The sequence below is a fragment of the Sciurus carolinensis genome, chromosome 4, assembly GCF_902686445.1.
Source record: "Sciurus carolinensis chromosome 4, mSciCar1.2, whole genome shotgun sequence".
Classification (NCBI taxonomy): Eukaryota; Metazoa; Chordata; class Mammalia; order Rodentia; family Sciuridae; genus Sciurus; species Sciurus carolinensis.
The window spans coordinates 18,242,801-18,255,288 of NC_062216.1; the positions used below are offsets into that span (position 1 = coordinate 18,242,801).

At 38.9% G+C, this 12,488-nt stretch overlaps 1 protein-coding gene across 6 annotated transcripts in view; it reads right to left on the reverse strand.

Moving 5' to 3' along the window:
* Window positions 1–8,812: 8,812 nt before the first annotated feature.
* Window positions 8,813–12,488, reverse strand: part of LOC124983866 (arylamine N-acetyltransferase 2) — a 29,451-nt gene continuing 25,775 nt past the window's right edge. For 4 of the 6 annotated variants that reach the window (XM_047551498.1, XM_047551496.1, XM_047551497.1 and 1 more), the window contains exon 2: window positions 8,813–9,975. In XM_047551498.1, the coding sequence (XP_047407454.1) occupies window positions 9,098–9,970 (873 nt within the window). In that variant the 5' untranslated portion in view covers window positions 9,971–9,975 and the 3' untranslated portion in view covers window positions 8,813–9,097. Of the gene's footprint in view, window positions 9,976–11,281; window positions 11,470–11,493; window positions 11,561–12,488 lie in introns of those variants that run through there. The other 2 variants (XM_047551500.1, XM_047551499.1) reach the window with 2 other exon arrangements.

The window sequence follows — 12,488 nt, forward strand, 5'->3', positions numbered from 1 at the left end:
CATTTCGTTTTTATGTTGTACACGATGTAGAGTCATACCATTCCCAACCTAGATGCCCTTCAACAGATGAATGGATGAAGAAACTGTGGTATATATACACAATGGAATATTATTTAGCCATAAAGAAGAATAATATAGCATTTGCAGATAAATGGATGGAATTGGAGAATATCATGCTAAGTGAAATAAGCCAATCTCAAAAACTCAAAGGCCAAATGTTTTCCCTGATAAGTGGAGGATGATATATAATGGGGATTGTGGGGTGGGGGGGTGAGAGAAGAATGGAGGAACTTTAGATTATGTAGAAGTAAATGAGAGGGAGGGGGGTAATATTTCATTGATTTCAATTTGCATTTCTTTGATGATTAGAACTACCAAGAATTTTTAAAATATATCTGTTGGTCATTTGTATGATTTCTTTTGAGAAATGTCAGCGCAGGTCATTTGTCCATTTTTATATAGGAATACTGATTTTATTGTTACTGAATAGTTTGAGTTCCTTTGGTATTTTAGATATTAGCTCCTTATATGATGTATGATTTGCAAATATTTTCTCCTGATCTGCACATCATCTCTTTGCACTGTTGGTTGCTTCCCTTGCTGTGCAGAAGCTTTTTAATTTGATGCAATCCCATTTATCTATTTTTGCTAGTGTTGCCTGTGATTTGAGGGTCCTATTCAAGAAGTCACTGCCCAGACCAATGTCATGGAGCATCCCCACCATGACTCTTCCAGTAGTTAGTTTCAGGTATTATGTTTAAGTCTTTAATCCATTTTGAGTTTATTCTAAATAAGGGTGAGGTAACTGTACATTTTTGTTCTCTGCATGTGGCTATCCTGTTTTCTCAACAGCATATACATTGAAGAGACAGTCCTTTCCCCATTGTATGTTCTTGATGCTTTTGTCAAAAACAACTAACGTAAATGTGTGCTGTCCAGGGCTCTATCCTGGTCCTTTAGTCTAGGTGTTAGGTTTTATGCTGGTAGCATGCTATTTTTATTACTTTAGTTTCATACTGTTTTTCAAAATCTGCCTCCAGTTTTTTTTTGTTTTGTTTTGTTTTTGCTCAAGATGACTTTTGCTATGGTAGGAATGTGTTCTCTGAGAGTTCATGTGTTGGGAACTTAATCCCCAAATGCATGTTAGTGGTATTGGAAGTGGGGTTTGGGGAGGTACTTAGGGCTAGATGAGATCATGGGGTGAGGGTCACCAGGGTGAGGGCCATGATGGGCTCAGAGGCTCTGTAAGAAGAGGAAGAGAGACCCCAGCCTCACACTCCACTTCCTCTCCCCTGAAGCCCCCTGCCAAGTTTCACTGCAGCAGGAAGGCCTCTGCCCCATGCCGGTACATGCGCGTGGATTTCCCAGCATCCAATCCTCCGATAAGCAAATCTCTGTTGTTCATAAATTATCCAGTCTCAGGTATTCAGCTTTAGAAGCAGAGAAAGGACAAAGACAGTGTAATTTGTGGTTCCATATGAATGTTAGATTGCTTTTTTCTATTTGTTTAGCACAATATTGGAAGTTTGAGAGGAAAAGCAGTGAATATATAGATAGCTTTGTGTCATATGAATATTTATTTCAACAATATTAATTCTTCCATTTCATGAACACCAGGTATTGTTCCATTTATTTGTGTCATCTTCAACTTTTCCCATCTGTTTGAAAGTATACAACTCTTTCATCTCCTTGCTGAAATTTACTCCTAAGTATTGTATTTAGTTTTGATGGTCTTGTAACAGTTTGTAAATTTCATTGCAAAGCGTTCAAATTAGTGTATAGAAATGCTACTGATTTTTTAAAGTTGATATCCTATAATGCAAATTTATTGAATTACTTTTTAAAATATTTTTTCAATGGTCAATGGACCTTTATTTTTTACTTATTTATATGTGGTATTGAGAATCGAATCCATTGCCTATTGAATTCTTTTATCAGTCTTAAGAGGTTTTTTTGGCAACATATGTAGCATTTTCTCTATGATCATGTTGTCAACCGAGACATTTAATTAAGCAGTTTAATTTCTTCCTTTTCTAATTGGACACCTTTCATTTCTCTGTCTTGTCTAACTTTTCTGGCTAGGACCTCCTGTACTAGGTTGAACAGAACTAGTGAGACTGGGCATCCTGGTCTCATTCCTGAGCTTTGAGGAAAAGCTTTCAACTTTTCACCCTCAGTATGATGGTACCTGTGAGGGTGTCATATATGACCTTTCTTGTGTTGAGTAACATTCCTTCTATGCCTAAGTTGTTGAGAATTTTTATCAAGAAAATATTGAATTTCGTCAAATGCTTTTTTTTTTGCATCATTTGAAATGATCATAGTTTTGTCATTCATTCTGTTAATATGATAAATCATGCCAACTGATTTGCATATATGGAACCATCCTTGCATTCCAAGGATAAATCCCACTTAATCCTGTTGAATGATTTCTTTAATTTGCTATCAAATAGGCATCCTTGAGGATTTTTGCATTTATGGCATCAGGGATATTGGACTGTAGTTTTTTTCCCTTGGAATATCTTTGACTTTGGTATTGGGGGTAATGCTGACTGTATAAAATGAGACTAATGGAATTCCTTCCCCTTGAATTTTTTTGGAAGAACATGAGTGAGAAGGACTAGCATTATTTCTTCTTTAAATGCTTATGAATGCTGCCATCAGACCATCTGGCCCTGGACCTTTCTTTGGGGACTTCTAGTTAGTGATTCTGTTTTTTCATGATTCAGTCTTGGTAGGCTATATGTTTCCAGAAATGTAGCCATTTTTCCTGGGTTATCCAATTTTTTATATATAATTTCCCATTAGGAGTCTTTTATGATCATTTGTATTTCTCATAATAGTTGCATTGTCTCCTCTTTGACTCCTAATTTTATTTTTTTGAATCTTATATTCTAGTTAGTCTGGTTAAAAGTCAACTCAAAGTTCTAAAAAATAAACTGTTTTCAATCTTTTAAAATATTTTACTAGTCCATTTCATTTCATTCTACCCTGTTCTTTGTTATTATCTCCCTTCTGTTAACTTTGAACTTAGATAGTTCTTGTTTTTCTAATACCTGGAATGCAATTTTAGGTTGTTTGAGAGATTTCTTTTTTCCTTCCTTCCTTCCTTTCTTTTTTCTTTTTCTTTTCTTTTTTTCTTTCGATGTAGGCATTTATTGTTAAAAACTTCCCTCTTAGAACTCCTTTTGCTGCAATGGGGATTTGCATTCCTGAGTGGCCCTAGACCACAGAAAACAAATATGCAAATATATAATGAGCCCAGCTTCCATGCCTGGAATCAGAGGGTGCATCTTGAAAATGTGTACAGGGATTTGTTCTGGATCCTCTCCCTGCCTTCCTGTAGATAGTGTGGAAAACAAGCACCCACCTTTGGCTTCACCATCTGGACACAAGGAACCAAGATAACATTTGGGATTAAGAATTCCTGGGAGATCCAAGATGGCAGACTAGAGGGAGGGTGCGTTCCTTGTCATTCCATAACTCTGGTTTCAAGCAGAGGATATCTGTTTCTTGGTAAGGCAGTTTTTGCTGCTTATTGATCCCCTGCTGTTTACCCCACTTGTCTACTGTGATCACACGCAGTGTACCAGCATATCGATGCATTTTTTGAGTGCAGATTGCTCACTGTCAGGCGCCTATCATCCGCCATTTGCCTGCCTCTCGCCTGTCCATTGCCTGCCTTACACCTATCTGTCACCCAACGCATGAGGTTCACCTCCTGATCGTCCGACAACAGTGAGCAAACTGATCGCCAACTGCCAGTGGAGCACCAACTGCCTGCTGTTGCCTGGAAGTTCACTCTTACAGTACCTGCAGGTTTGATTACACGTGGCTGCCGCCAGTTTGAGACAACAGCCAGGGCCAGGCCCCGTAGGACCTTTGGCCAGACTGACTGAGCCCTATCTCCAGGATCCCTCAGCACAACTGATCACTCCCTGCCTCTGGGGCCCTCACATCAACTGACTGCTCCCTGCCGCCAGGACCCCCAGACCAACTGACTGCGCCCTATCACTGGGACCCCAGACTGACTGATTGCACCCGGCATCCAGGATCCCACAACCACACCAAACACACCAGACCTCCAGGACCCCTGCCGGACCAACCGCGTCCCGTCTCCAGGACCTCCTGCTGACCACGGCCACACCCTGAGTTGCAGCTCCCCATTTGCCAACACATTTTGAAGTCAGAGTGGCCATCTTGGATAATCCTGGAAGCCGTAGCTCCGATCTTTAGGTGGGGCAAAACCCCACCTGAGACGCCTGCTGGAGGCTTGAAGCTAATTGTCAGGGCCTATTTGGTCTAGGATTACATAGTGTCTGAATTGGACACTGCTAATATTGATCTCCCCTTAAAGAAAGGGTTTTGGAAACCTATAGGGCCTCTATAAGCCTATAGGGGGAAATCTGTAATACCCCAGATCTGCACTGCTAGAGGGGAAGATACATGAACAACATGAAAAAACAAGGGAAGAAAATGATCCAAACAAATCTAGATTCTATGTTAATAGAATCCAATGACAGTATATTAGAAGAAATGTCAGAAAAGGACTTCAGATTATACATGATTAAGATGATTCATGAAGCAAAGGATGAGATAAGAGAGCAAATGCAGGCAATGAATGATAATACCAATAAGCTGAAAGAGCAACTGCAGGAAGCAAAAGATCATTTCAACAAAGAGATAGATTCTCAAAAAAAAAAAAAAAAAAAAAAAAAAAAAAAAAAAAAACCAAACAGAAATCCTTGAAATGAAGGAAATAATAAACCAAATAAAAAACTCAATGGAAAACATCACCAAAAGACTAGACCACTTGGAAGACAGAACCTCAGACAATAAAGACAAAATATTTAATCTTGAAAATAAAGTTGCCCAAACAGAGAAGATGATAAGAAATCATGAACCGAATCTCCAAGAACTATGGGACATCATGAAAAGACCAAATTTAAGAATTATTGGGATTGAGGAAGGCACAGAGATACAAACCAAAGGAATGAACAACCTATTCAATGAAATAATATCAGAAAATTTCCCAAACCTGAAGAATGAAATGGAAAATCAAATACAAGAGACTTACAGAACACCAAATGCACAAAATCACAACAAATCCACACCAAGGCACATTATAATGAAAATGCCTAACATTCAAAATAAAGATAGGATTTTGAAGGCTGCGAGAGAAAAGCATCAGATTACATATAGGGAGAGACCAATACGGATAGCAGCCAACTTCTCAACCCAGACTCCAAAAGCTAGAAGGGCCTGGAACAACGTATTTCAAGCTCTGAAAGAACATGGTTGCCAACCAAGAATCCTATACCCAGCAAAACTAACCTTCAGATTTGAAGATGAAATAAAATCCTTCCATGGTAAACAAATGTTAAAAGAATTTACAAATAGAAAGCCTGCACTACAGAATGTTCTCAACAAAATATTCCAGGAGGAGGAAATGAAAAAACAACAACGTAAGTCAGCAAAGGGAGGAACTACCTTAGAGAAAAACCACTCAAAGGAGAAACCAAGCCAACTTAAAAACCAAAAATAAGCCAAATGACTGGGAATACAAATCATATCTCAATAATAACCCTGAACGTTAATGGCTTAAACTCATCAATCAAAAGACATAGACTGGCAGAATGGATTAAAAAGAAAGACCCAACAATATGCTGCCTGCAAGAGACTCATCTCCTAGAAAAAGACATCCACAGACTAAAGGTGAAAGGATGGGAAAAAACCTACCATGCACATGGACTCAGTAAAAAAGTGGGGGTTTCCATCCTTATATCAGATAAAGTGGACTTCAAGCCAAAGTTAGTCAGAAGGGATAAAGAAGGGAACCATAAATCAGGAAGACATAACGATAGTAAATATTTATGCCCCAAACAATGGTGCATCCCTGTACATCAAATAAATCCTTCTCAATTTCAGGAATCACATAGACCACAACACAATAATTCTGGGTGACTTTAATGCATCGCTGTCGCCACTAGATAGATCTTCCAAACAAAAACCAACCAAAGAAACCATAGAACTCAATAACACAATCAATAACCTAGACTTAATAGACATATATAGAATATTCCATTCATCACTTTCTTCTCAGCAGCACACGGAACCTTCTCGAAAATAGACCATATGTTATGCCACAAAGCAGCCCTTAGGAAATGCAAAAAAAATAGAGATACTGCCTTGTGTTCTATCAGATCATAATGAACTGAGAATAGAAATCAATGACAAAATAAAAAACAGAAATTACTCCAACACCTGGAGACTAAATAATAAGCTATTGAATGAAACATGGATAACAAAAAACATCAGGGAGGAGATAAAAAAATTCTTAGAGGTCAATGAGAATGACGATACAACATATCAAAATCTCTGGGACACTATGAAAGAAGAGGAAAATTCATTGCATGGAGCACATTCCAGAAAAGAATGAAAAGTCAACAACTAAATGACCTAACATTGCAGCTCAAAGTCCTAGAAAAAGAAGAACAGAATAACAGCAAAAGTAGTAGAAGACAGGAAATAATTAAAATCAGAGCTGAAATCAATGAAATTGAAACGAAAGAAACAATTCAAAAAATTGACAAAACAAGATAACATTTGACATCCCCGTCTTAGTTATCTGAGGAGCTGGCTTTTACCTTGCTGGTGCTGAGGACCTGACAGAACATGGCACATCCCCATGTCCAGGGGGCCACCAAAGCCAGAGACTCACTGTGGAGGAACATGAAGAGTGAAGCGGTGCCTTGAAACCTCTGATTGGACAGATTGGTGAGCTGCTTCTCCTTTCCTGAGTTAGACGGTATTTGACAGAACTTAATGCTGTCCAGCTGGGATTCAGCTCTTCAATCTGATGGCTCAGTTTTATGTCTGTGTCTCTTCCAGTGTATTTTGGCCTATTTCCCTTCCATGGGAGATATTTTTTAAGAAGAAAAAAAACAAAAAAACAAAAAAACAAATGCAGTGGGACATGGTGGCACATGCTTGTAATCCCGGCAACTCAGGAGACTGATGCAGGAGGATCACAAGTTTGAGGCCATACTTAGCAATTTAGTGAGACTCTAAGCAGCTCAGCGAGACCCTGTCTGAAAATAAAAAGTGGGAAAAAAAAAAAAAAAAAAAAAGGGATGGGGATGTAGCTCAGAGGTAAATTGCCCCTGGGTTAAATCACAAGTACCAAAGTCAAAACACAAATCACTCCTATGAGTGTTCAGGGCACTCATAGGAGACAATGTCCTCATTCTCCCCGAGCCACTTTTTGATATGTTTGGTGAGTCTTGCCAGAGCAGAGTCTTAACCAGAGAATAAGGAAACCTCTTCTGATTCAGAGTACCAGAACTGCCCTGGCATTGCCAAGAGAGCTAAACAAGACCGATGGGTGAAGGAAGGTGGCAAACTCTCATGTGCCGAAGCATAATTCTCGCCCTCTTATCCCACTCGGGCCAGGGCTCATTTCCACTGCTCCCGAGGGCCTCTGCCTCACCAGGATCTCCCAACAGTCACACGGCTACAAACAACACACACGCTGCAGCATAACCTGTCCTCTTACCCAACGTTCCTCCATTCCAGTCCCTGCTTCTCACCGCACCTTCCTGTGAAGACCCCAAGTTGAATAAGGAGAATAATTTAAGAACAAAGCCTGTATTTTAAACTACAGCCCTGATACTGCACTCCACCAACAGAAAATCTGTAAGGATTAGATTCAGATACTTAAGCACCAGCCATGCTGTTAAATCTTGGGCATCTGATATGCTGGCAACATTTTATCAAAGATGAAGCAGGCAGATGACAGTGGGACCAGGAATCCAAGCTGGAGACAAACAATGAAAGACAGAAGGGACAGGGGTTAGTACAATAAATAGGATGGCAAAAGAATTCCCACCAAATGCTCACCTACTACCCAAAACATGAATGACCTATGCGTTATTCAATCATCCATATAACAAATATTTACCTAGAGACTGACCCAGGTTAGGCCCTGAGTCACGTATGTTCAGTACTTATTGTACCTCTGAGGAATCGAAGCCACAGATTCACCCAGTAATTCATCACCTAATTCACCCAGGGTCCATAGCATTTGGGGACCACCAAATACAAATAACCTAATCAATAAATGAGCTAAGGAAATGAGCAGACACTTCACTAAATATACACAAAGTACCTCATGTGTTTTTCTTTTAAGGTAAAGTGTGGAAGGAGATAAAAGAATATGATCAGGAAATAAGAAGCAGGATGATTCTTGTAGAAGAATCATCCCACCCCATTATATCCTGACACGTCCAAATAAAACTTTTCATTCCCATTATTCTAACCAACGATGCTTTAATATACCTCATTGAAAGGAAGTTTTTCTAGAAAATATGTAACTCATCATTTATAATAAATTTTCAAAATATAAATTATCTAATACTAGAAGTTGGAAATTCTAAATATCATTGTTCCCATATTAAGAAAAACATTACATAACCAACTGAGGCTATATAAGAACCCTGGAAGAAATCGTTAGCTACATTGCCCTCTTGGTACCTAATCATGTACACCTGTTGAAGTCGTGTCTTAAGGATTATTAAGCTATTTGAAACCAACATGATGACTCTTTCTTCTCTGTTACATTCTAATCCTGAATCATAAATGTGGTTTTTGTAAAAATTTGGTATTGTATATATACTAGCTGAATTTAATGGAAACAATTTTCTTACTCTTCTCTTTACTGCCAGTATAAATTTTCTGTGAACTCAACAATAAACCAATGTTGAAACATTTTCTAACACAAGAAGGTATGGTTCCCAAGACAACAAAATCATCAATAAAATGCTTTTATTATGATTACTTTTGAAAGGAAGGCGGTTTCTTTAAAAAGTCATTTAATTGTACATGATGACATTTTTACAGGTGAAATAAAATGATGTATAGGGTTTTCAAAATAATGTGGAGATACAAAGGTTATGATAGGTTATCAGTTGATCATTGGTGATCTGGGAAATCAAGAAACAAAGGTTTATTATTTTATTATCTATAATTGTGAATGTTTAAAATTTCTTATAGCAAAAAGTTTAAGTAAGTGTTATTAAAAACCATTCTGCTGCTTCCCCTAAATAGTAAAATATCGATCACCATGTTTGGGTACTAGTTTTCTCTCCAAAGAAATACAAAATATAGTTTTCAATACTTCTTCTACTTCTTCCTCATTCAGAGTCTTAAACTCCACCAGGTCCGTGTTGTCCTTATAATTGAATCTCCTGTAAGTGAGGGTGAGACCCACTAAACAGTGAACACCTTCTAGTGTCTGCAAGGAGCAAAACGATTTACTTGTAAACACAGATGCTGGAGATGTCTGAAGGTATGTATTCATGGTCTCAAAATCTTCAATTGTTCGAGGTTCAAGAGTAAAGGAGTAGATTTTTCGGTATTTATTCTTCTCGAGGAGGTCAGAATTAAGAAATTCTTGGTTTGGAATGTGTTGTTCTCTTCTGATTTGGTCCAGGTACCAGATGCCTTTCTCCTCTGTCAAGCGGAAGATGCATGGCACCTGAGGCTGATCCTTCCCAGAAATTAATTCCAGGGGCTGCCACATCTGGTAGGAGCGTCCAAATCCAGCATCAGCAATATAGTTCTTGCCACTGATAGTCACTTGCAGTAGAAGGTGAATCATACCGTTGCTGTATTTGTTGGCTGGAGCGTTGTAAACATATCCTCCCAACATGGTGGTCTGAAAACCCATTGTGGTCAGAGCCCAGTATAGAAGATGATTGACCTGGAGACACCACCCACCCCGCTTCCTCCTCACAACTTGATCAAAAATGGTCTCCAAGTCCAGCTCCATAGAATCCCCACAATGGATGTTAAGGTTCTCAAAAGGGACAGCTCGGATCTGGTGCTGAAGAATGTCAGTTAATGTTTCCAAGTCCAGTTTGTTCCTAGAGTTCTTATAGCCAATTCTTTCAAAATATTCTTCAATGTCCATGGTCCCTAAGTAAGGAAAATAAAACAAAAACAAATTATACTGCTTTTGCACTTGAATTTCCTGGAGAGACGAACTTTAGCTAGAATGTATTTTAAATATGTAGATACAAACAGTGCCTGCAAATATCTGTAATAAATCTTTAGCTCTGATTGGATGGAGTGACATACATTCATAGTTCACTAAAAGTCCCAGGGAACCTAGCAGGAAAGTTTTATCATTTCTTCCATTTTTCAGGTATCAGAAACTGGAAATCCAAGCTAAATGATGAGTCAAATGACAACCAGTTTAGATGTGTTTTTCTTGGTGATGACTAACCATGAGATATCCATTAAGATAGACTTCTAAATGGTTCTTGATACAAACAGGAGAATTCTACAATAGATGTCATTCATGGTACTTGATGCACTCAAATCCCTTTAGTAGAACCTTACATGAGTTCTCTCCTTAAAGATTTATATTGATTTAGTCATTCATCAGTTGACTGGCTCAACAGTTGACTGGGCTGGAGGTGTATCTTGCTGGTAGACTGTATGTTAACATGTATGAGGTCATGGGTCCAATCCTTAGCACCAAAACTAAGTAAATACATAAATAAAAGCATACTTCCTGTCTTCTAAGTGGGAATTAGAATGATATAGTGAATTGAATAAATGAATAAAACATGTAAAACTAAAGCAATAAGGAAGAATAATAAGTGCCCAGGAGAGTTTCAATGACAAAGAAGGGGCTTAAAAAATCCTAAGACTGTAAGGATGCTGGAGAGTGAGCCCAGGGAGATGGTCCTGACATTTGCCCCATTTCCCCTCAATCTAGTAGAGTCACTGCATTTCTTCTCACCCTAACTCACACCAGGACCCTTTTTCAACATTTAGACAAGGTGAGCCTGTAACACTGGGGCTCAGCGATAAGTGGCATTTACTCAGACCACCCAGATCCCTCTTTGCCTCCTTAGCCAGTCTGTTCTGCATATATAAGGAAAAGAGGAGAAAGCTCATCTAAGAGGAATAGGTGGCTTAGATGTGACTGGCCATTGGATTGGTACATACACCATTGTACCTTTTCCTCTTTAATTTTACAATTTGTTTTCAAATGTTTGTCGCCTACCCCTCCTCTGGGTATTGTTACTTTTCCATCCCCATCTTCTTCACTCTCTGCCTTTCTTTCTTTCTTCGTTTTGAGATAAAGTGTTGAGTTGGAATTTAGTCACTGCAGATCCATTAGAATGAAGTCAGTTTTTGTTAGGGGCCTTAGTACTGTTGACACGTAATCAAATTTGACTGTGACTAAACATAAGAAATAATAGTCTCTTACTGAGGCTGTGGTGCAAGGTGCAATGCTGGAAACGCCTGGGAAGTTGTAGCCAGGGAGAGAGCTACTAGTTTTCCATGTTGACTGGCAGCATCTCTGTGCAGTGACAGACCCTTTTCGCAGCTTGATCATTAGAGGAGTAGACGATATAGGAGCTGGCAGAGTGCCTGCCTAGTTAGGGAGCCATTGGGAACTCTCAAAGAGGCACTTCGTACCTGTTTCAGTAAGTTGAACATAGGTTGAATTCAAAAAGTTATAATTCTGAAGTCTCAGAATGTTTCCTCTTCCTGGAACAAACTCTAGAAATGATAGGAAATGTGGCTTCAAAAAATGCATAACATGATTTTCCTTGAAGAGAAAAGGGTAGTTTTGTGGATCATAATTTATGAAGAATCCCTGAACATCACAGGGAGTGGACTGCACAGTAAACCAAACATCTAAGCTGCATAAGAAGGGTAGAAGGAGGATGATCACAGAAGATGGAAAGGACCCCGAGGGGGACCCAGAAGCCACCAAACACATGATTGATTGCTATGGGAGCAGCAGGCACAGTGAACTATATTCCATGTCCCTGATTTACCAAGATAAACCCCAAAGACCAGTACACAGTGGCAGCACCTGGTCTTGCTTTAGGCGACACCTATAATTGGGGATATAAGGGTAGAAAGAAAAAGTGATGCTCTAAATGTAGGGTGTCCCCAGATGGAAAGAGGGGCACTTATATATGGAAAACCTGCCACCAGAGTCCCCTGTCATAGTCATCTTTCTGCACCTCCTCTGAAAAGACAGGAGCCCAAGCCCAACCCCAGACGGATATCTCACTTACTACACTAGACTCAAGACATTATTACCTCATGTACATATATGACTGCATGACCCGTGTGATCCTACAATGTGTGATCAGAAAAATGAGAGCTTATACTCCATTTATATATGACCTATCCCATGACTTGGTTTATACCCAAAGGACTTAAAATCAACAAACTACAGTGACAGTCACATCAATGTTTATAGCAGCTAGATTCACAATAGCTAAACTATGAAACCAACCTAGATGTCCTTCAACAGATGAATGGATAAAGAAAATGTGGTAAATCAAATATATATATATATACACACTCACAGACATATATATATACACACATACACACACACATATATACACACACACACACATATATATATACACACACACATATATATGTATACA